This window comes from Rosa rugosa, chromosome 5, assembly GCF_958449725.1.
Source record: "Rosa rugosa chromosome 5, drRosRugo1.1, whole genome shotgun sequence".
NCBI classification, from domain to species: Eukaryota; Viridiplantae; Streptophyta; class Magnoliopsida; order Rosales; family Rosaceae; genus Rosa; species Rosa rugosa.
Window position 1 is genome coordinate 12,361,792 of NC_084824.1, and position 23,074 is coordinate 12,384,865.

At 37.2% G+C, this 23,074-nt stretch overlaps 3 protein-coding genes and 1 long non-coding RNA gene across 6 annotated transcripts; 2 read left to right on the plus strand and 2 right to left on the minus strand.

The window, feature by feature from the left end:
- The first annotated feature begins 251 nt into the window (after positions 1-251).
- LOC133710452 (uncharacterized) lies at positions 252-1,853 on the plus strand. Its single transcript, XM_062136519.1, has 4 exons — positions 252-446; positions 574-716; positions 1,114-1,398; positions 1,501-1,853. The coding sequence occupies exons 1-4, from the start codon at positions 429-431 to the stop codon at positions 1,556-1,558; spliced, it is 504 nt and encodes a 167-aa protein (XP_061992503.1). The 5' UTR covers positions 252-428; the 3' UTR covers positions 1,559-1,853.
- A 5,713-nt stretch (positions 1,854-7,566) lies between these two features.
- On the plus strand, positions 7,567-9,088 carry LOC133713068 (uncharacterized). The gene is made up of 2 exons (XR_009847753.1): positions 7,567-7,959; positions 8,811-9,088. It is a non-coding gene; the product is annotated as an uncharacterized LOC133713068 (long non-coding RNA).
- A 1,825-nt stretch (positions 9,089-10,913) lies between these two features.
- LOC133711210 (protein FAR1-RELATED SEQUENCE 5-like) lies at positions 10,914-13,031 on the minus strand. Its single transcript, XM_062137365.1, has one exon. The coding sequence runs from the start codon at positions 13,029-13,031 to the stop codon at positions 10,914-10,916; it is 2,118 nt and encodes a 705-aa protein (XP_061993349.1).
- Positions 13,032-20,288: 7,257 nt separating this feature from the next.
- LOC133712737 (uncharacterized) lies at positions 20,289-21,851 on the minus strand. Of its 3 annotated transcripts, none has more exons than XR_009847582.1 (4): positions 21,738-21,851; positions 21,186-21,623; positions 20,747-20,970; positions 20,289-20,670 (listed from the first exon to the last, which is right to left on the minus strand). XR_009847582.1 is itself a non-coding variant. In XM_062138833.1 (4 exons), exons 1-3 carry the CDS (start codon positions 21,653-21,655, stop codon positions 20,937-20,939), a joined length of 405 nt encoding a protein of 134 aa, XP_061994817.1. In that variant the 5' UTR covers positions 21,656-21,807; the 3' UTR covers positions 20,289-20,670; positions 20,747-20,936. The 3 variants fall into 3 exon arrangements, 1 of the variants encoding a protein (XP_061994817.1); XR_009847583.1 differs by having other exon boundaries at positions 21,186-21,381; positions 21,477-21,807; XM_062138833.1 differs by having other exon boundaries at positions 21,186-21,381; positions 21,481-21,807.
- Between the last annotated feature and the right edge of the window lie 1,223 nt (positions 21,852-23,074).

Sequence of the window (23,074 nt, forward strand, 5' to 3'; positions counted from 1 at the left end):
TGAAGTAGTATTTTTGGGGAGACGCATAATTTTACATAATTTTATGTTCCCGGAGGTAAAGATTGATACCAGTAGGATTATAGACGATTTACATTTTCAAAATATCCTGCGGCTATTAGTAGAGATAGATATTGAGAGGCTGTACTAAATATTAGGAATTGATAGAACAAAGGTGACCGATTCTCAGAGCTAGAAACCTTGCTATATTTGTAAGTACGTACATGAGGGGCAAATGGCAGTGAAACGCTCAGATATGTATAGCTATTAGCTAGGACTGGATTTAGCTGTTGACCATTAATTGGTGAAGCAAGAGCCACGACAAAGCCTACCTTATCCCTATATAATTTAGGTATAACGAAAGCAGATTCATCGATCTTGAAAGACAAATAGCTCCAAGTATTATCCATCCCTATAGTATTTGAAGAAAAATGGCTTCAAGAGCAGCGGTAACTTCTCTATTATCAAATTATAAAGTGCATTTCCTTTCAAAAAAAAAAAAAATTCTTTTGCCAAGTTTTTTTTTCTTTTCTTTTTGGCTGATTGCTGAAATGATGCATCTGTTGACGCCTGCAGAACTACTGCAGATCAGTGCTGACCCAGTTGGGAGAGAAGCGGTCGTTTGCAACCTCAACCATCCCCAAGATGAGACCAGCAACCGCACATGTTTCTTCTCTATCAGACAAAGAACAAAAAATACTTGACAAAGTGGAAAAAAGGTATTCTACCTCATTATTTCTTGGATTAATGCTATATGTCTATTATTTAAGAAAAGAAAAACACCTTTTATACATAGATCTAGTTCTGATAGTATTTCGATTAATAACGAAAAAGTCTATAAATCGTAACTAAAAAAAAAAAAAATTTAATACAATGAAGAATGGAGAATGAAAACGAAAAGCGCGCACAACTGAGATCCCATCCAACCCCACTTAATCCAAAACAGGGCTTGGCATTATAGTTGTTAGCATATATTGTCTTTTTTTCTCCACAAGTTTCTCATATTTGGCTCGTGCTTTTTTTTTTTTTTTTTTTTGAAAAGGGGTGGCTCGTGCTTTTTTATGTCTTGTTGAATTTGGCATCATTTGTATACTGATTTGGTATTTATATATATAGGGCTGCTCTTATGAAGGCCGAGAATGCACCCATTTGGATCGTAGCCGGAATGGTCGGGGCGGCAGTGTTAATAGCGATTCACACTGCAAAACAACAACTGGTGCATTCCCCCGTCGTCAACTTCCGCAAGACTAAGAGGGAATCGGTACCGGAGGTGGATGATCCCGATGCTGTCGTCGGCTCTGCTGACAAGTTCATCAGCAAGTCTTTCCTCAGGAAAGTCGCTCATATCCAGGACAACACCAACACCGTCCGCGACCCCTCCCGCCCTAACCCTTTTACTGCGTACGTCCCTAGCTACCTCAACTCTGTTTCCTTTTACATTTATTATTTACTAGTTCATATTTAAGATGATCCTTACTGGAGGGTGTTGGTTGATACTTGCAGGCCACGCAAGGCGGAGACGCTCAAGTCCGTTGGAGTGGAGCCAAGCAGTCGCTATTAAATCAGAACTTTCCGTCCATCCATCTGAACAATCTGATTATACGTCTTCATTTCTCGAGTCTCTGAGCCAAAGCATAATTTTTTACTTTTTTATTTTAATTATGACGGGAGTTTGTATATATATAGCATTTCCATTAATTGGTTTTCCTCTGTCCATAGTTTTTTTCTGTTTGACATGTATAAATTTGTACGTCATGATCACGAGGCCTCCCTGATGACTACAATGATATCAGAGACGAGAGCCATGGTTCAATTTTGCCCTTATTCTAATAAAACAGAGGCATCATAAATATATAGATATGCTCCGGACCTTATTCTAATTACAACCTGTTCTTGATTTTTCAACATTAATTACTCAACAAAGTCCAAAACATTGGTGTATGTACCGGATGTACCGTATGCCGGCTACTTGGCTAAGATGTTCATATGATAATGTAAGGTTGTTCTAGTGCAGCCTCAAAGTATTCTGAGATCGAAGTGGCCGGAGTAGTGTTATATTATCACAAATATATGGGCTTATGGGGTTATTACAAGCTATAATATGTATAAACTTTATTCTCGAGAGCAGCCTCAAGTCCTCAACGTGAAGAAGTTGATCTATTTATTCAATCCCAGATTCCCACTTATCACTCCTTCGTAAGACTGTTCACTGCCGTCAGCCAACAAAAAACAAGTAAGTTGCAGATGGAGAGAATTAATTAATCACGCCTTCTTGATTCCTTGAGATAGTTTACGGTTGTTGGAATTAAAGCTGATCTTAATCTATGTATAAATTAGGGATCAAAAACTAGCTTCCTTGGCCAGCAAGGGTTGGCAGGATTGGCAAAAGCAAGGTCTTGCCTTGGTTGGCACCCCCATCCAAGGTTCGAGCCCCAGAGTTGTCAATTTATCCCTTGCTGGTAGGTTGCTGAGTGCCGGGGTCTTGCGGGGCCCATGTGAACGCTGGTGAAACGTGCCAAATTCACGGGTGTCTAAGTCATCTCGAGGCTTGATTGCGGATACCTGCGGGTCCTACCACCTGACCACTTCAGTGTGGTAGTGTGGGTTTTGGGACGTTGCGGGGTCTGTCTACTCCCAATTGTAACCGGTTCGGGGCCCAGATGTTAGTTGGGCTCCTGCCAAGGCCTGCCTCGAGTAATCGGGGCAAACAGTTGATCATAAAGTTCCTGGGCCGGGGGGTCCTGCTGTTACACCCCACATCTGATATACCTTTTTACTGAGTTACATGAAATTCTTTATGGTTACCGTTCGCGGTTATAATTTTAACGTTTAGGGGGTGGTTAAAAATTGACTTTTTATGAGTTATTAATTTGAGAAAATTTCCTTCACGTAAGTTGTAGGGGACGTTAAACCGAGTCCGTGGACATGTGGTACACTTAAATCGGAGTTCGTATGCGAAAGTTTTGAGTGATTTAAGAAATTTACTGTTCATGGTAAAAAATATATAAATTTGGAAATTTTACTGTGGTAGGTTTCCAAATCCGGAAACCTACCTTCCTCTCTCCTCTCCCCCGATCTCTCCCTCTTTCCTCTTCGGGCGGTTTGCTTTCCCCTTCGATTTGCCGCCGTCTGGCCATCAACCGGTGGAAAACCGGCCACCACGGGGTCGCCTCCTTCCCCTCAACACGCTGGTGCCCTTGGTTTTCAACAATTTGGCCGGAAAACCCCGAATCGAAGCAAGGAAGTCCACGGGGGCAGTTTGAGCTTTCCGGCGATTCCACCGTTTCCGGCCGTCCCCGACCACCAAATCACCATCGAAGGTTCGGTTTTTGCCCAGGATTGTTTTGCCCCTAGCCTTGAGTCACGATTTGCAGTGTGGAGGTCGAATCGACGATTTCAAATTCTAGGGTTCTTGAGTTTTTCTGGAAAAACTTCTCCAGCCGGTTTCGACTGTTTCAAGGTAAAATTGGAATGTGTTGTAGTTGAAGAAATGGTTGGGTTTATTGAGTAGAAGCTACTGTCCAAATTTGGTGGCCGCCGGCGAGTGGGCCCCACTCGCCGCCACTGTGGGTGGCGCGTAGGGCTGACATTTAATTCCAATTTTTAGCCCATTAAATCCTATAATTTGAGTAGAGCTTGTTTATGAAGTTTGGTAATTTTTGGAGGAGTTTGGAATTGTTTGTGAATTTTGAAAGTGTGGAGTTTCGGTTGTTGATTTGTGGGAATCCGGCCTTCGGATTTCCCTTATTCCGTCATGGAATACCTTAATCGACGGATTGATATAAATGGTGAAGTTTGGCTTGAAGTCGAAAGGAGTTGGAGTTGCTAGTTTACGTGGGGTTTTCGGGATTCAATATAGAATCGTATTGTTTTATCGAATTGGTGTTTACGGAATACAATTGTGTACAGGACGAGATACTGACTCATCGCTCGACGAGGATCCTTACGCTTGGATACCACGCTAGCCGTATACTGTGAGTGGACTTTTGTTTTTAAAAAATGATGCATGCATTTAATTCTTGAATTAGTGCTCTATTTAATTATCATATTATCTTCTAAGCATAGGATTGTTTAAAATTTTGATTTATCTCGTGGAATTACTTTTATTGACGATTTTCATGAAGTGATTATAAATCATTCCAGTTGTGATTTTCGGATATTAATTTTGTTATGCTCGGATTTGAAATTATGATTTATGTTGTTTTTCAATAAAGTATTTTCCAGGGTATTTTCCAAAATGGAATATTAGTTCATTATTGAACTTCCTTGCTTATTCATTATTGACCTGAGAATATTTTGGCGTGTGGGACACGCCGTTGATTTATTGATCTTTCCTATTTATTTACCGACTTTTGATTTTGGCATTGGGAATGCCTTAATGATGATTTTAGAATTTGTTTTGTTTCGGTTTACGGGGATTACGATTTATTATTATTTCTCGCCTTTTTGCTATTGATTTGGAGATACTTTTGGCGTGTGGGACACGTCGTTGGAAATTCTTTTACGAGAGATGGGGGAAGCCTTATGTATTTTGGATTTACTGGATTTTCGGTTATGTTTCCCTGTGCCATACTGAGGGGTGATTTTATCATGCTAGCATTGATTTTCCGCCTTTGTGGCGCGGTGATGGGATCACCGTAGCCCTTCCGCCTTTGTGGCGCAGGTTACTGTCTCTGTGACAGTAATTCTGTAGCCCAGTATCCTATCGCTACACTTAGTGGCGTAAGGGTATATTACGGGAGTTATGAGAGTACTTTAGCCTGGGAGGCTATCACCCAAGCCTGAGTGGCTTATTCGTATGGCTATCATCTTCCCCTACTTATACTATTTTTGACTAGCGGGGACTAGTCTAAGTTTTCTTAACCAGCGGGGCTGGACTTATATTTTCGAGTATTGAAATTTCAATCTTTTACTCTGTTGTTGTGACTAGCGGGGCTAGTCGGTTTTCTGGAGTTCAACGTTTTTCGGATTATTTTCTTAAGTGTTTTATAAATGTTGCATGCATCCGGATTTTATATATATCGAAAAATGTGGGAAAGTATGAAGTTTTATTTTGTTTTATTCATATTAAATTATTTATTTTTGTCCACTCACGCTAACGTGTTTTTCAATTACTTTCCCCTGGGCCATTCGGTTTCAAATGCCCAGTTTGCAGGCGAAATTAGTTGAGGTCGGGCGTACATTGGAGTTGAGGCATAGTCAACAGCATGGCTTCCGCGGTTGCCTTTGAGTTAGGTTGTCCTTATTTACCTTTCTATTAGAATTGCTCTGATTACCTATGGGATTTATGTTTTTCAAGTTGAGGTTTGTGTTTTGTGAATTGGAGATTGGTGTTGAGTTGGGGAGCAGGGTGGCTCCAGAAGTATAAGGATGATTTGATTTAGAAGTGTAAATGCTTTCTACAGGTTTTGGGTAGCCCATTTTAGGGGAAGTTCCGCCAAATTTTTGGTAGAATTTCTTCTAAGGTGGGCCCCGCAGTGCCACTTCGGATTTCAGGGTGAAATCCGGGGTGGGTCCTGTCACCTGCCTTCCCCCCTCCCAAATACTCTTTGCCAAAAAAAAAAAAAAAAACTAGCTTCCTTGTCCCACATCGATCGTATGAAGGCGGTAGGAGAGCAGAGTTGAGTATAAAATAAGAGGTCTAATAGAAGAATGTCTTTCTCAGCTTCTCTCTTAATAGAAGATCATGTAACTCAGCCTAATATCTGATATGTGGTCAATGGTCACAAGGTATTAAATTAATTTTTTTTAAAGGAGAGAGCTTTGTATGGTGGCTTGCTACTACTGTTCTCACAGCATTTCGGCCATTTCCTGATCTGAGCTTTGCACTATCGCTTGGGTTTGGCACACCCCACTAAAGCTAGCTAAAACTTTTGTATTGCCCAAATGACTCATTAATTTCAATATCAAACTAACAACACTTAAGCAATCGTCTCTTATTATGAATTGTACTACATTATGATTTTCTAGTTTTTTTTCAATGTGGTTATAGTTTTCTAGGTTGGGTATATACTTTATATAAATAGTTATCGATGTATGGTCCACTGTAGACTAATTCAAAGAGATGGATGTCAAAGTAGTTATGGATAAAATAAAAATAGACACAGATTACTAGCCAATTATTCGTTGGCAAACTGCCACAATAAAATAAATTAAAGGTCGAAAAATAATTTGTTGACAAAATCTTCTGAAAAAAAAAAAAAAAACACACACACACACACTTTTGGTAAAAGCACTCTAAAATAAATAAATAAATAAACTGACACCTTGAACGACACCTAGCCTTGAACAATGTTTGTCGTTCGGAAAAGCCTATAGTCCTATACCATATTTCCAACTTAGAAGTTGATTGATTTAGAAAGCATTTTTTTTAAATTTAAAATGTGTTTCCATTTGCTGCATTCAAAAGTTAAGGTATTAGCCCAATACCATTTGGTTCAGTGGCATAATCTTCCCTTCGTAAGTGGGGGTGTTCTTTCTCCACAAAGCTCTGCAGTCTATGATCCGAAAACTTTCATCAACCGCCGCAACAGAAGCGACGCTAGACTCAGCGATGTAGTAATTATATAGTTAACAAACATGTTCTTTCTTGGCAAAATTCATTTCAAGTATAAAGCTTATTCTTTATATTAGATGCAATCCAAACGAATATTTTTTGTTAATTGCATGCAGTTCAAACTCACATGCTACATTGGATTTCTTTCATTTATTTTGTCCAATTGATTATATATTTTTGCATTTCTATTATATCATTTTGTAATAAATTGCGATAAATTGTCATTATAATTAACATAATTAAAGAAGGTCAAACAAGAATATTTATGGAATATCAAAATTTTAAATTTATTTTCTAAACACTGTTTCCTAAATTTCTATGTTTTAATCAAAGTTAATTATTAGTGTATTAATTTTTATAAATTTCTTATATATATATATAGGGTGCGACTATTTCCACCCTACTAAATGTTTTGTTCATCCTACAATTAATTTTTTTCTTTAAAATCTCAAAATTGTCCTTAAGTATAATTATTAACGGAAAAAATAATTGTAGTTAAGCACAATTTTATGGATAAATAAAATTTTACCCAACAGACATCCCAATTGTCATCTAAGCTTTCTATTAAAAAAAAAAAAATAAAAAAAATTATCATCTTAGCTTCTTCATCACTAGTCTACCAAACAATTAGTTAGATGAAATTTTCAAGCTATATATAGCAGCAAGTGAAAAGAATTGTTGGTTACTATTATTTTGATCTACTTCATGTGACTCGTGTTTGATTCTACGTCATAGTAGTTGATGAAAGGAGAAGATAGAGAAGAGGAAAAAAAACGAAAAAGTAAACTTGTTGGTTACTATTATTTTCTTTTCCAGTTTTACATTTTCAATAGTGATTTTTTTTTTCTTAATTATTTGAGGGTAAAATTGGAAGTTCCAGGATAAAAGTTTAATTATAGGGTGAACAAAGCATTTGGTAGGGTGGAAATAGCCTCACCTATATATATATATATATATATACAGAAGGGATCGAAAGAGGACGTCCGTGAAATTATAAAACTGCGGACGGACGGTTCTCAGCCGTTGATTGGCTTAAATGAAAAGGAATGGCCCAGATGAGTCTTCTTCCAATAACAATCGCGTCAAATAGCTCTGTGCCTTCAAACCCGACTCACTCTCTCAACGACAAAACCAAAGTTCTCGTCTCGACTTCTCCGACCAAAATCCAGTTCTCCAACCCAACTCCTAGTCTCCACCATTGACGCTTGAAACTGGCCTCAGATTGCATGATTGTCACAACACAAACTTTCTTCTTTTCCTTTCTCGATGCCCGATATCAGTCCCCGCCGAACCTCGTCATCTCCTTCGTCCTCCTCACTGCTGTCGTTTGGGTTCAACGATGACGTGGTCACCGGAGTTCATCACAAGTGAAGACCTCGATGAAGGTCCCCAAGTCGCCGTATAAGGTAAAACTTTGAGTTTTCTGAGTTTGAAAATTTGGGATTTTTCGGATTTTGCATCTGATTTGGTCCTTTTCAGGGTTATGGATTTTGTGGTGTGTTTGATTTTTCAGGTTTTGATTTGCAAGTTGATTTCAGGTTGGGTATTAGCTTTATTGATTAGCTTATTTTTTCAGGTTTTGGATTTGCAAGATGATTTCAGGTTGGGTATTAGCTTTATTGATTAGCTTATTTTTTCAGGTTTTGGATTTGCAAGATGATTTCAGGTTGGGTATTAGCTTTATTGATTAGCTTGATTGGTTTTGACATTGTTGAGAAATTGTTGCTGTGATTGGTGATTTAGCTTATGAATTTTGTGGTGTAATACCGGTGCCTGAGTGATCAAGTCACATTCTCACAAGACAATTTTCTTCTCTTGCATTTGTTTAGAAATAGAGCTCAAGATGGATCGAGGATTGACAGGCTTATGATAATTACCGGTGCCTGACTCAGATACAGTTTCAGTTTATAGTAGTCGGTCTAGAATTTATATCTGAGAAAGTAAACACCGTATCTTATATAAGAGTAGAATGATATCAAGGGGTTATGAATGGTGTTGTACATAGATTAATGAATGTAAGTTTATGCAATGAATCATCATTCGTTTTAACCCTTCTTTGACTATCGAGTCTTGAAAAGGCAAAGGTAAGGACAGAGGAAAAATTATTCTTTCTTTTTTGTAGATAAGTATTCCTTGATGCTTGGGACAAGAAATTATTTACTAATTACTAGTGGTTACAAACTTACAATTGCTTACTTCTAAATCCTTTTCTCACTTGTGTTCCTCTTTTTTTAATTTTTCCGTTTCCTTTGTTTAGGTTTTGGATGCACCGGCCTTGCAAGACAATTTCTGCTAATGCTGGTGGATTGGTTGCTGCATAATGTATTGGCTTTGGGGTAGGAAAACTGTGTTTATTTGTGGAATCAATGTATAGAAAGTGTGACCTCTTAGCTTTATGAAATCAATGTATAGAAAGTGTGAATGTAATGTGCATTTTCTCATAACACAGAGCTTTGCTCTTGCTATTCTGGAGAAGGTTCATTTTGTTGTACTTTATAGTATTATAGAAGGAATGAAGTCCATGTATGTTGTGTATTGTATCAGCTTCAGAAAGGTTCAGCTTTGCTTTGAGAGCATTTTGTTTATTGGTTGTGGTTGTTGTCTACTTTGGCAACAGACATTTATTGGAAACAAAGTTGTTTACTTTGGCAACAGATTTATTGGAACCATTTTGAATCTAAATTTGCATATAGCTTCAGAATTGAACTTTTGATCCCATAGTTCCTCATTCATTTTCTAGAATCATTACATATCAAGTCATGACAGAAAACAACTAAAACACTAAAACACTCGTGTAACATTTCGAGGATGGGCGCAAAGTCTAGATTGGGTGATCAATGCAATGCAACTTATAGCAGAAGCAGCAGCACATATTTCTCTATATGATTCAACTTCATCAGGAAATGCCTGGTCAAGTTCTTCCAGTTGATGCTCTCGTAAACTCTGAACAAAACATTACAGCAAGTTGAATCAAGTAACTTGACAAACTGAAGTGGGATATAAAAATGATTAAATGGGTTCAAAACTAAAATGTAAACTCGGCATTTGCCTTGAAGGTATCAGTTTTGCCTTTAGTGATCAGATTTTTGGCATTGCAGCTGTTTATGAGATCCCTTGTAAGTAAATCAGGATTCTTTCCATTGTCGATCAACCTATGCAAACTCGGCATATCTTTTGTGGTCAAAATGGGCCATAAACAGAAATTTTTAGTCGCAGGAAAAATGTAAAATTACAGAAGAAGACTCACTTAATAACCTCCATAGGAATCTAGAAATTGCATTTGTCTGACAAGTTAGCCATATTGTCCAACTCCATGGCAAGAGCATTTCTGAGAGGTAAATTCTAATGTGAGAAAATCTCCGATAAACAATCATATATACTGGGAAAGATTGGAAATTAGTCTTTGGCTCTCCTCATAAGTACATGATGACATTCTTTGCCTCTGACAAAAAGGTATCATTCTGAGCAACCTCATGATAATCGTTTGTCCCAGATTTGGGACCAGCCAAACTCAAAATAGCCCCCATTCAATATCTTGGGACCAGCCAAACTCAAAATAGCCCCCATTCAATATCTGCAAAGTATCAGTAAGCCTATGAAACTCATGCCTTTTTGTCAGCCCCTAACTTGGACCAAAGAAACAAACAAACAAAAAAACAAGAAGAGAGAAAAAAGAGAAAAAAAAAATATTGGATATCTTTTGACCTAGCCTCATGATATTTTACTGCAAAAAGATACAAACTTCTTAACAGATGAAAGAAGAAACAGTTGAGAATATGGCTTCCAAAGCTACTTAGAGGCAACACTCCTGTTTTGACCAACTTGAGCTAAATTATGCTACTTTTTTCATAGTAGTATGCTAATATGCAGATATATAAGTTCCAGAATCTTGAAGACTATGAACAAGACTCTGCATATAATCTTTAAATGAATTATATGTCTTCCAAAACATTGATCAACCTATAATCCATATAGAAGCTAAATCAGTAAAGCATTAGCGGTAGTTGACTGATGCAAAATAAGAAAAATCCCAAATCAAATGCAAAATCCGAAAAATCCCAAATCTTCAAACTTAGAAAACTCAAAGCTTACCTTACAGTTCAACTGTTGATGAACAACCATCCTCATCCATACTAGTGGAACTTGACTCCCCATCTTTGTTAATAGCAGGTCTACATAAAGTAAGCAAAAATAAAGTTGGGTATATATCAATCTATAAAATTGTTGACATAAACAATAATCTCAAACATAGTGAACTATAAATTCTTACTTTCCATGAAGTGTTGGACAATTTCTTTTGTCATGTGACTGACCAAATAGTCCACATCCATGACATTGCCTACCTTGACTCTCCTTTACCTTAACTTTCCTCTTCTCTTTTCCTTTTTTTCAACCTTCTCCCACACCCTTTGGCCCTCACTTGATTTGGTTCATTAAAAATATGCTGAATAGCATCAATCTTGGTCTCCAAAACTACTGCACTTTCTCTAGCTTCATTACCAATCAATGTTTTAAGATTCTCCAAGAAAGCATCCAAGCATTCCATAAAGAGCTGACTAGCTTCATCACTCACCATTGCCTTATCAATTGCATCTGTAGCATGCTGAAATAGTTTCGTCCTCCTTGCAAGTAAAGCTTTGTTATCTTTTACCTCCATTCCATCAGAATCTAACACAAGACTCTGTCTTGCAGCTTTAGTCCATCTCTTCAAGATGTACTGAATAGGCAATTTATCAACATCTTGGATTTTAATCAAATACGACAAAACATGCCGACATGGAAGCCCTTCAGTCTCAAACTTTCTACAGCTGCATGATGCAAAATCAGAAACTTTTTCGTAAGTCAGTTCACGAGATCTACAAGTATCAATGTTCTTTCGCATAACCTTAAACACGCAATGAGTGACATTTTCTCTTAGAAGTTCTAGTTTATATTTGAAGCACTCTTTCAATTGTTCTTGAACTTCATAAAATAGCTTACGTGTATAAACCTTAGCCATATGATCTTCTATGTCAAGGGACATGACAGTTTTTGGCTTCTCATCAATATTAATATGATCCTCCTCTAACTCATAATGGCGTTGGTGAAGAAGTCCCCTCTTAAACTGAACCATAAATTCCACCAACGAATTCTGATCAGAAACATAATTCTTGAAGAAAGAATGTTGACTCTCCGCTCTTTGACTACTTGACATTCCTGCTGAGAAAACATGATTGAAGAAAGAATGTTGACTCTCCGCTCTTTGACTACTTGACATTCCTGCTGAGAAAACATGATTTACATGTGCTGGTATCCATGACGAACGAATTTCATATATTGACTCCAACCACTTGTTATCACTCAACCCACTCTTCTCAGTAATTTCAATCCATCTTGAGTCAAACTCCTCTCTACTACTTGAATTCCATATGCAGCTATGAAAGTCTTGGTAGTAATCCCGATATTTAATCGCATCTAGCTTCTCAGAAAATTTATTTAGAATGTGCCAACTGCAATATCTATGAAATGTTTGTGGGAGTGCTTCTGAAATGGCTTTAGTCATAGCAGGATCTTGGTCAGTAATAAGCATTTTGGGGGCATTTTCTGGTGCATTTCCTGGCATAGCATTTAGAAGTTCCTTGAATAACCAAACAAAAGAATCGGCTGTCTCATCATTTAAGAATGCACAAGCAAAGATGATTGTCTGCCCATGATTATTAACACCAGTGAATGGTGCAAAAATCATTCCATACCGATTTGTGTTGTATGTAGTATCAAAGATAACTACATCTCCATAAAAGCTGTAAGCTCGTCTTGAAATTGAGTCAGCCCAAAAGCACCTTGTTACTCTGTTTTCCTCATCTGACTCTATTGTATAGACAAAAGAAGAATCTTTTTCTTTCTCATTCTGAAAATGCATGTACAATAGATCTCCATCATGCCCTTTCTTCGCTTCACGACAAGTTCTTCCATAATTATACAGATCACGCTGTGTACAACCAATATTCTCAATGCCACCTGCCTGAACACCAAAGAATTCAAACTGTGTATGTTTCTGAACATTTACCAAGCTTAGTTGTTGTGATAGAACTGTGTTAACTTTTGAAACACGGCGATGAGATCTCAACAAATGTACTCTAGGTGGGCTTGTTAATGGGTGGTTATGACCCTCAACAAATACAGAGATTGCATATCTCCCAGACTCCTTTCTCACAACTGCAATTCTTGCTTTACAACCCACTTTTGGTAATCCTCTCTTACGTTTTTCTCCTTCAACTTTGGAAGTTCCTTGCTTATAACAGACATACTCCTTCCTCATAAGTTGGGTATTATCTTTGTTGGTTGCACTAGAATGACTTCTGATACTAAACCCTGCTTCTTTTGCATATCTATTGTAGAAAGCAGCAACATCATCTATTGTTTCAAACTCTTGGTGCAATTTAGGCATCAACTCTGCCTTTACTTGAGGAATATAAACATGATCATCCTCTGACTCCATTTAATTGAAACTGAAAAGCACACATACACCCAACTTACTTTTGTCAGTAAGCAATGCCGATGAAAAGAAAAGATAGAAATTCAACCAATGTCAATATGCAAATTACCCATGAATGATTTTCATTGCTGCCTAAAACTAAAAAAGATACATCAACAATCAATGAAAACACCATAACATCGACAAAAGAAAGAAAGAAGAAACCCAGAAACAGAAAGAAGAAAAGCCCCAAATATGGTAAAACCCTAATTTTGGTAATTGGAAATCAAACAAATCAAAGAAAAGAGACAACCCATACTCCAGATGTGTTCCTCTGCTTCCAAGTCTTCAACTTTTGGCGCGAAAACTCCAAGGGAGGTCGGGACCATAAGAGAACTACAATTTTCATGAGAAAGAGGAAAAAAAAAAAAGCTTCAGTTGCAATAATCTGCAACCTGAGAAGAGTTTCAAGCATCAATTGTGAGAAGACATGGATTGGAAGACATGGATTTTGGCTGGAGAACCAAAGAAAACTTTGGTTTTGTCGTTGAGAGAGTGAGTCGGGTTTGAAGGCACAGAGCTATTTGACGAGATTGTTATTGGAAGAAGACTCATCTGGGCCATTCCTTTTCATTTAAGCCAATCAACGGCTGAGAGCCGTCCGTCCGCTGTTTTATAATTTCGCGGACGTCCTCTTTCGATCCCTTCTGTATATATATATATATTTTTTAGGGGAACATAATAGTTCATGGCATTTTCTTATTGATTAGACATTAATTTTTGAAACTCAAGTTTGATAAAGAAATGTATATTTAGTTTAGATGTATAAAGTGATTAAATCATTGAAATGACTAAATTTTTTATTTTAAAGATAATAATTTGTTTGCAAATTACATGAGTGAGGTTATTTGAGGAAGTTTAGTGAGTAAATTTGGAGGTTCCAATATATATATATATATAGATATATATGAATGCTTTAATGAGTATGTAGTGAAATTGGAAAATAAAAATAGATAAGGAAAATAATAAGGAATACAATCTAATATTATTGAATTGGAAAGTCTACATAAAATAAATATAATATTTTTTTGGTATAATTATTGTCCTTAATAGTCATTTTATAGTAGGTTATATATGTCATTTAATAATTCATAATAGAGTGAGGTTAAGTGAGCAGATTTAGAGGTCCCAATAGAAACTCTCTTCCATTAATATAACGACCTCACTGGGTCAAGCTAGAGGAATTCGAAAAATCCCTCATATTACAACTCGATGAACAAATCAGTCTACATATAGCAGATCTACCAAAGAACAAACAAACCAAAGTAAAAAAGAAAAGGTAAAAAACAAAATGTAAAAACTCCTACACCTATCCAACCCTAAATCATAGCCACTAACTTAACAAGCGTTGACGCCTAAGACCTTCCTGGTGTACATCGCCACTCATCAATCAGCAAAATAGCTACAATCGAGGGCAGAACAAGGTTAGAGTACTTATTAAAAGCAGGGAAAAATCAGCTCCTTCCAACAGCCCATACCAGGCCCAATCTACAAGTGAAGAAAGGATAAAGGTCAGCCATTAGCCCACTACCCCAGGCCCAGCCCAAACCCTAGTTTGAAACTAGGGTTTCCCACTGAGAAACCTAGGGAGCAGACCCCAGACCAGTCTGGCACTCCTCCTTCAATGCCTGAGCCAATGCCGTCGCCGCCACCAACCCAGACCACCTCGGAAACTCCAATCTGATCAACGTCGTGCCCAACATCCTTCTCTCATCTCTAGATCGACCTACTGCGAACCATCGGAAGAGCAACGAACCATCACTGATCCGGCGGTCGACCACGATCCTCCACCATCGTCTTGGTTAAGAAAGAAAGCTCTTAAACCCCAATCTGGACCAAACACAAGATCCCCACCCCCAAGACGCAGAACACCCGCCTCCTCAAAAGCTGATGAAAAGCGACAACCATCGACACTGTCGGTGTGACCTCTGACGCCGACACAAATCGGCGAACCACTCCTAGAAAAACACCCTTAACCGCCTCAGCTGCAAGCCACCTTGATCGGAGCCCTTACTGCCTCAAACTGTACCGTCAAGCAGTCCACCAGAAAAAACGACGCCGCAGAAACAGGAAGCGCCACTGAATAGGAAACCTACTGTCCCCTTGCCGTCACCGTTCCTCTACAGCCTGATTTGGGGACAGCAAGGTTGCCGCAGCCAGTAACTGAAACCTAGGTTTCACTTCTCGAGTTCACTGCGAATTGCATGGAGGCCTCCTTGGGAATAAATGGCTATAAATTTCTTATATATTGGTTTGAGCACACCACAAAAATTCTAACTTTTCCTTCTTCTTTTTATCGAATCATCTTTTTCTTCCTCTCAAAACTCTAGTTGCACGTGCAAGAGAGAGGAAAAAACCCTAGCTTGCAATAACGATGAAAGATGTTGATGAAATGACTGTCAGCCTAGCCGCTTCTCTAGGGCTGGAAAATGCTTGACGACCGGTGGACCTTCAACCACCACTAGGCGAAGGTCTGCACCGGTCTTAGACATATTTTATGGGAAAGCTCCTCACTGCTAGGGCTTTCAACCAAGGTTCTAAAAAACGGCCTAGGCGGCCGCCTAGGCACTAGGCGCTGGGTAACCGTTCCGACTTTGGCCTAGGCGATTGCAGTAGGCGCGAGCCTCCTCGACGGCAGCCTAGGCGGAGCTGCCTAGGCTCTAGGCGCTGGGCGCTGCTCCTCTAGCTCTGCCGCTACCACAGGTTCTGCGATATATGTTTGTTGTTGAGGAACATCGCAGCGACCAAAAAATGGTTGGTTAAGAGGAGATCGGGACGGGTCTAGATCTCCCTGATGAATCTGGCGCTACAGACGGAGCAAAAGATCGAGTCTTAGCCCGGGACTAGACTTGAATCATTCTGCTGCATGTCACTACTAGGATTTTTTCCTTTTACATCGGCCAAAAACCGATGTTAAAAAAAAACCATCCGATGTCTTAGTGGGTGATGTTAAAGATCACGAACAAAAAGACATCGGTCAAAAACCGATGTCCAGATCAACAATAAACATCGAATAAGCTTATGGAACCGATGTAAAACAGTTATTATGATAACATATTAGTGTGTTTAGATATTGTTAAACCTTCATATTTTGGCATTTAATGCTTAATGAAGTATAGGTCCAATAGCATAAATATTCATTTTAACATCTTTACTCATATTAGAAACGATGTTTATTATGGTATCAGACATCAGATTATTTTCATTTTGCCTGCCGTTTGTGAGGTTCACACATATTTTTCATATATCCTACTATTTAAGATTCAATCTACATTCCTTAGTATATAATAAACGATGTGCATTATTATAATAAACATCGTTTCCTTTTATGGAGCGATGTCCATTTTACTATTAGACATCGTTTCCCAAATTGTAAATCGATGTCTACATTGATTCCAGACATCGTTTCCCAAATTGTGAATCGATGTCTACATTGATTCCAGACATCGTTTCTCAAATTGTGAATCGATGTCCACATTCATTCCAGACATCGTTTCCGAAATTGTAAATCGATGTCCACATTGATTCCAGACATCGTTTCCCAAATTGTAAGTCGATGTCCACATTGATTCCAGACATCGTTCCCTGTAGTTTACATCGACGTCGATTAGTTTTTTAAACATCGCTTCTTACTCAATACGTCGTTATCCATGAAAAACGAGACATCGATTTTAGTTTTGAAACTGATGTATTATCTCTTTCTTGACATCATTTTTGTAGTTTAACACTGATTTGAAATAGGTGTATATACATCATATCTTTTATATGAGATGATGTCCAAGAAATTAATTATAGCTGCTAAAATGCTTGTAATCCACATTCAACAACATGACATTCTGAATTAATTGAATATGGGGCATTGCATTAATTTCTGTCGAACAGCAGAATTGTTAATAGTTTCAAAAATAGGCAAAAACACCCCAACCTACATCAAGGCTAGCCCAAAATAGACCATTGCAATAACTATATGCAGTTTAGTTCACCTGTAACTGTACAACGTTCTACTTCAAAATGATTCTACAAAATCTAGCTAGCCTTACTCAAAATAACTTTGGTAGAGTCAGCATCTATAGCAAAGTCTGCAAATAGTCAGCTACTTCAATGCGGACCTCGTCAAGTTCATCTTGGGTGTATACTTTCCGAGTCTTCGCTGCCCACTATGAATATATTCAATAACATAAGTCATAATCTGCCCACATAAGTCATAATCTGCCCACTATAATTAAACCAAAGTTTCCATCAAACTATAATGCATATACCTTGGTCGGAAATGAAAGCGTGTCATCATTTATAATGTCCTTCATGTATCGCATTACACAATAGCCACACTCAACTCCACCCGGTTGTTTAGGTACGCCCTGTTTATTCACATTATTGAATTAGAAAGTTCATACTAAATAGAATATTGTAACTTAATCAACCACATATATCATACTAATCGATGTTAAGTCTATCACTCTGCCACATTAATAGGGAAGTGAGACCTGTTTGGAAGTTGATCGAGCTGGGATTACAATCAAATATTGGCAGATCATTATTCCCATCCTCCACTAGGTACAACCAAACAACCAAAAAAAGTAAAAAGAAATCTCTGAAGCTCGATTTAGTACTCATAATCTAACAGAACAATCTTCAAAGTTAATAATACATGGACAAAACAAATGATCTCTAGTAATTGTATACAAATAAAAAGCGAGCAGACATTTCTCAGAGAATACAGCTACATGCAGTTGCAACTTAAGTCACAAGTAAATGCTAATCTCAGTCTGCAATACATGGCAGAAGTGAATTTTCAATGAATGGACCTCATGGTCATATCCACTCTTTTCTTCCATACCTTGAATATCTTAAGCCAATAACACAACTATTTCATGCCATGGGATCAGTCTACTTGTATCATAGGCTTACTTAGTCTGTGACCCTTAACTCAGTCTCACAGAGCTACATATGTGCCACAAACACATATGAACAGAGAACTTCAGGTTATGATATAGATAGCTTACCATATTAGCATTCCATCAGCTTTACAACTCCAATGCCATTCTAAATGAAGCCTCAGTGTGAGCTGTACATGTATGTTGGTGCGATTTTCTTCCGCAATAGATACATTAGTCTGACTCGACTATATCTTGAATCAAAATAAAATACGTAAAATAAGGTTTTGTTGTGGCTACCTAAAGATTTCTTTTGAATTATTCTGGAAATTTCCAAACAACATGCAGTTCTGAGCTGGTGTGGCTTCTTCTTCTGCACATCAAACAAAACCAAAATATATGAACATATGCATAAATTCATATCCCAAATAATGCTTTAACACATTGTTAGAACCCATTGAATAGTATAAGTGATATATTTATCCGAATGAGATTAGCAAACTAAACCCCAACATAAAATACCAAATGAAATGACTAGATGCAATACATTTACCAACATAATTAATATATATAGGTGCAGTCCTTTAAACAAGTTAACAATCCACACCCACACCAAAAGATAAACAAGTATTCCCATCTTTCATTTAAACCTGTGACATAGTATGGTCCTGCACTACCTTCCCTCTATATGATTTAAAAGGAAATTGAACTTATCATAGACAAAAGGAAAAAATAACAATAAGGATCACAAATACACATTTTAGAAGTTTATGTCATTACTCTTACAGAAACAAAACAAACCTATGTAGATATAGGAACTGATAAAACTCCGGAGAAAACAAACATGTCAATCTAAAGTTGACAAAGCCAGGATTAGCAAGAAGGTAGCACTAGCTAGACCTTTTGCTTCATCGCGCAATAACTTGTATACCCTACACTATCCTTCTAGATGATTAGTCCAGAACATTGTTACTTTTAGTATTGAAATCACTAAAAGCACTCTTCAGAAAAGATATTCTGACCAGTATAGGGATTGTAAAAGGAAGACAGGGGAAGAAATTGAAGTACTTCACCTGAATATGCTCAAAACTTAATCAAGCAAGGCATAACATAAGAACCAGGAAGGTATAATCTGAGACAGCCATCAAGCACACCTATGGCTTCCCGCTTTTCCAGTTCCAATTGTTCTGCACCCTACATGAATGTAGATTATAATGAGAAAATTAGAAAAAAACCCAAAAAATGAAGCTTCTTTTAAGAGAAACCCAATCCTATGTTTTCTTTTAATCTACACCCATTCATATAATTAAACCTACCGTATAGGTTTTAAGTCTATAATTAAGTTTTTTTCTCGTTTTTTTAGTTTGACTATTTTACCATTCTCGTCGAAGAAGGAAAATATTCCTCAAATATAGGTGTTTTTTTTTTTTGAATTTGAATATGGTATCAGTTATAAACACAAATTAGAATTTAATACCATCAATTTATTTTTCCTGATTTAAAAACGATTAATTGCCTTAATTATTGTATATCTCTTCCTTTCTGATTTGACCTATATATTTGCCATTTTTTAGTAGATATATATGTTTGTGTATATAATCCTATTATTAAATATGTCAACGTGATTAAACATCATTTTGTGGAGGTATTCCTATCATGTAGTGATTAAATATCCTTTTGTCTTTTGATATATATGAAATTTCAGCTATTACTATGGAAGTTATGTGTTTTAGTTGTGTTGTTGTATTCCATTAGTTAAGTTTTATGAAATACTCTCACACGTCACCACTCAATACATAGTTCGTTCACTTGCTACTTTGGGTATCTCTAGATGAACCATAGGTAGAATTGTGTACTTTTTCCTATCGTGCAGGTGTCAAATATCGTATGAGTTTTCACATTCGCAAGTGATTTAGATACCTATCATTTATGAGTTTACATTTTGTGACTATCAATCAGGGAATAACTTAGGTACAATAAACCGTGGGTAAAATTGCATAATTTTGTCTACTATTCAGGTGCTACATATATTGACTAACTTTGGTAGCATAAACCCTAGGTAATATTGATAAATTTGCCTACCATTCAGGTGTTTAACATCTAGTGGGTTTTAATATACGCAACTAATTTAGGTACCTATTATCCAGAAAGTTCACAATTTGTACGTAAATCGTCCAGCAGATGCCTTATGCACCTATAACTCCGGTTTCAGGAAATGCATTCTGCTACCTATACTATATGAAACTACTTCACGACCCTCCCCTCTTATGCCCAGGGAAAATCACAAACTACCAGACTTTCCTATAATATTGCCTCCAACGTAAAGACAACCCTATTCACCCCATTAACCCTGTTTAATTGTGCATAAAAAAAACTTATTCAGAAATAAAATGATTTCCACACGATCCATCGTGTTTTAAGAAACACACTTTAATCATACAAATTCTCAAACATTACAAAAAATACATATACGATCACTTTAAGCATCCACAATCATTACCATTCCAGAAAAGACATAAAAACTGATGAAAGGCCTTCCAAATGGCATTCCTGTCCCTCCCAAACTCCTTTCACAAAGATGAGCCTAACCGTCATTGTTGTCACTTAAGAACCTTCCCAAAACATGTGCTCTCTGCTGAGTCATGGCACCTTTTTTAAAGGTAGACTCTAATTCAAGACCTTCCGATAATCGCTTGATAATGTACGTCACAGCAATCCCGTTGTCCACACTGTACATTAGAAAACAAATGAATAAGCTCATACACACACATTAGGAGTGCGGATAGTAAGGAACAAGATAATTACCTGGAAGGATCTTGTTTAGGACATTCCTTGCTTGAAATAATAGGGAAATGATGAACATTATTCCTTCCCAACCAGGTAAGCAAGTCCCTGTCTTTGTTTGATACATTGAACGTAAATAGACTCACTTGACCTTCTCTTTTCACATGTTTCCATATCATCTTGCTCTTAATAATTGATTTACCCTTATCTTTCAAAAATGCCAAGCGTTTTGAGATTTCACCATGCTGCACATTATGTTGTCATAGAGGTAGAGCATTAATTGTGGTATACGTCACATATCTATCAACAAAGGGAGTTGTCCAAGTAATTCTTCATTGCGGGTGCCCAGGCATAGAGAGACATTGAATCTAGGTCCTCTATGTATGGAACTATAAACCAGCTAAGGTCATTGCCACTATTGCAGAAAAATAGTGTTACACAAAAATAGAGACAAACCAACCTAACAAAATCACATTCATTCTCAAGCCCCCTCAGTTTAGATACATCTTTGATTAGTTGCTCCAGGATCACCTTGGACAACCTTTTCACTCCAGGGAATCGTCTTTTAATGAAATCAGAATCCCCTTTTCTCTTCTTCTGGTTAAGGTTGATCTCACGACCTTCAATATTCAAACCAAACAGTTCTGGAATGTCACCTACAGATATGGTACCAGTAATTTCCCCAAACTGAAACGAGTTTTTTTCCTTGTCAAAGCATTTTAAAAGAGAAACGATGTCACTATTAGACTACCTACAAGCAGAGTCTATTATTTGCCGCTCATAAAAAGCTCTAAACAAATCCCTGAACGGTGTGGACTCTATCAGATCAAGCTTCACTTCAGTAATATCTGCCCTTAACTCGTCGGTCATAACACGTCCAAACTTGAGAAGGTCGCACCTAAATTCCAGGTGGGTGTACTCTTTAGCCATCAAAATTAACTTGTAGTATCTATTGAGAAACAAGAAGATGAAACAAAAACCTGCAATCAAGAACTTGTATAGTCTATCATACCTACTCAATAGCAAAAACCTCTTCGTCAGGAGCACACACACCTTTTGAATAGGTAGCAACCACAATACTCATCAACAGTACCAATCGGATATGCTGTCGAACACAGGCAACCCACGTACCAACCTCTGATTGTGCAATCCATTTATATCACAAGCTTGTAGAGATATTGACACCGGCTTTGAATGTACAGATTAGACTCTTCAATATGGAGATTACGTAACCTCCAACCCAGAGGAGAATTTTCAATTGCTAAAATCAAGGGTTGAGTAATTTTGGGCGACGTCTATGGGCAGCCGTTTCATGATCGACTTCCATCGGCAACAAATTTAGATTTTATTATCAATCATATTTAATAGGTGAATGAAAAATTTGATAGTGGCAGCTTTAGTAATTCTTAACAACATTGAGTTTTATTATTTATTCTATTTAATAGGTTTTTTTATTTTGCATAAAAAAAAATTAATTGATTTGGGTGTATATTAAAACACTCTTATGGTTGGGTTTATTCTAAAAGAGGTGTGTCAATTTGGGTATAGAATCAAATTCCCCGATTATAATCAGTGCTTAAGAGTTAATAGTTCAAACATCAAAACATCACAACATATAGCCAGAAAATAGACAAGTAATCAACGAACCAAATAAAAGGCAACTTGTATGGAAATATGAAATTGAAGAAAATTGTACCTCCTTGTCAACTTGATATGTAGAGGACATGTGGTCTGGATCCTGAGGTGCTGATGACACGTTCTCATTGTTTCCAAACTCTGATATTCCAGATTTCAGTAGTTGTGTAATTTGATCCACCCAAGTCTGCTCAAAATTGTCCCACCAAATAGAGCAGTAAGTTAGTAGGTGGATATTGAGAGAGTTTGTAGTAACAGATTTTGTGGCAAACTAATTTGTTTAAGTTCAAAAATGAAAACATAAAATACCTACAATATATAGAGGCTACTCAGGCTAGCAAAGTTCGGCTCATAATGAAACAAAATAATAAAAAACAAATGTTACTTCAAAACAGAAATTTTTTTATTTCAAAAATGAAAACATAAAATACCTATAATATATAGAGGCTAGCAAAGTTCGGCTCATAATGAAACAAAATAGTAAAAAAACAAATGTTACTTCAAAACAGAAAATTTTAAGTACATTGAGAGTTCGCCATCATCCTCTACATTATGACAATACAGAATGTTTGAAACCAACTATTGCAACGCTCAGGTGGATAGATTCTGAGGGGCATAAAAGCTCACTTCTTTGGTGATTGATCCTTTGATAACTTCACAACAGCAAAGCTTCTACATGGACTATGCATTGGCACTCCAACCTATCTTGCTGAA

Excerpts from the sequence above, each read along its gene's own strand:
- LOC133711210 (XM_062137365.1), bottom strand. The coding sequence starts at position 13,031 with ATGGAGTCAGAGGATGATCATGTTTATATTCCTCAAGTAAAGGCAGAG.
- LOC133710452 (XM_062136519.1), top strand. Across the intron at positions 717-1,113 it reads CTTGACAAAGTGGAAAAAAG|GGCTGCTCTTATGAAGGCCG; the intron begins GTATTCTACCTC and ends TTATATATATAG. Across the intron at positions 1,399-1,500 it reads CGCCCTAACCCTTTTACTGC|GCCACGCAAGGCGGAGACGC; the intron begins GTACGTCCCTAG and ends TGATACTTGCAG.
- LOC133712737 (XM_062138833.1), bottom strand. The coding sequence starts at position 21,655 with ATGGCTAAAGAGTACACCCACCTGGAATTTAGGTGCGACCTTCTCAAG. Across the intron at positions 21,382-21,480 it reads GCAAATAATAGACTCTGCTT|GTGACATTCCAGAACTGTTT; the intron begins GTAGGTAGTCTA and ends CCATATCTGTAG. Across the intron at positions 20,971-21,185 it reads AATGAATGTGATTTTGTTAG|CATGGTGAAATCTCAAAACG; the intron begins GTTGGTTTGTCT and ends CATAATGTGCAG.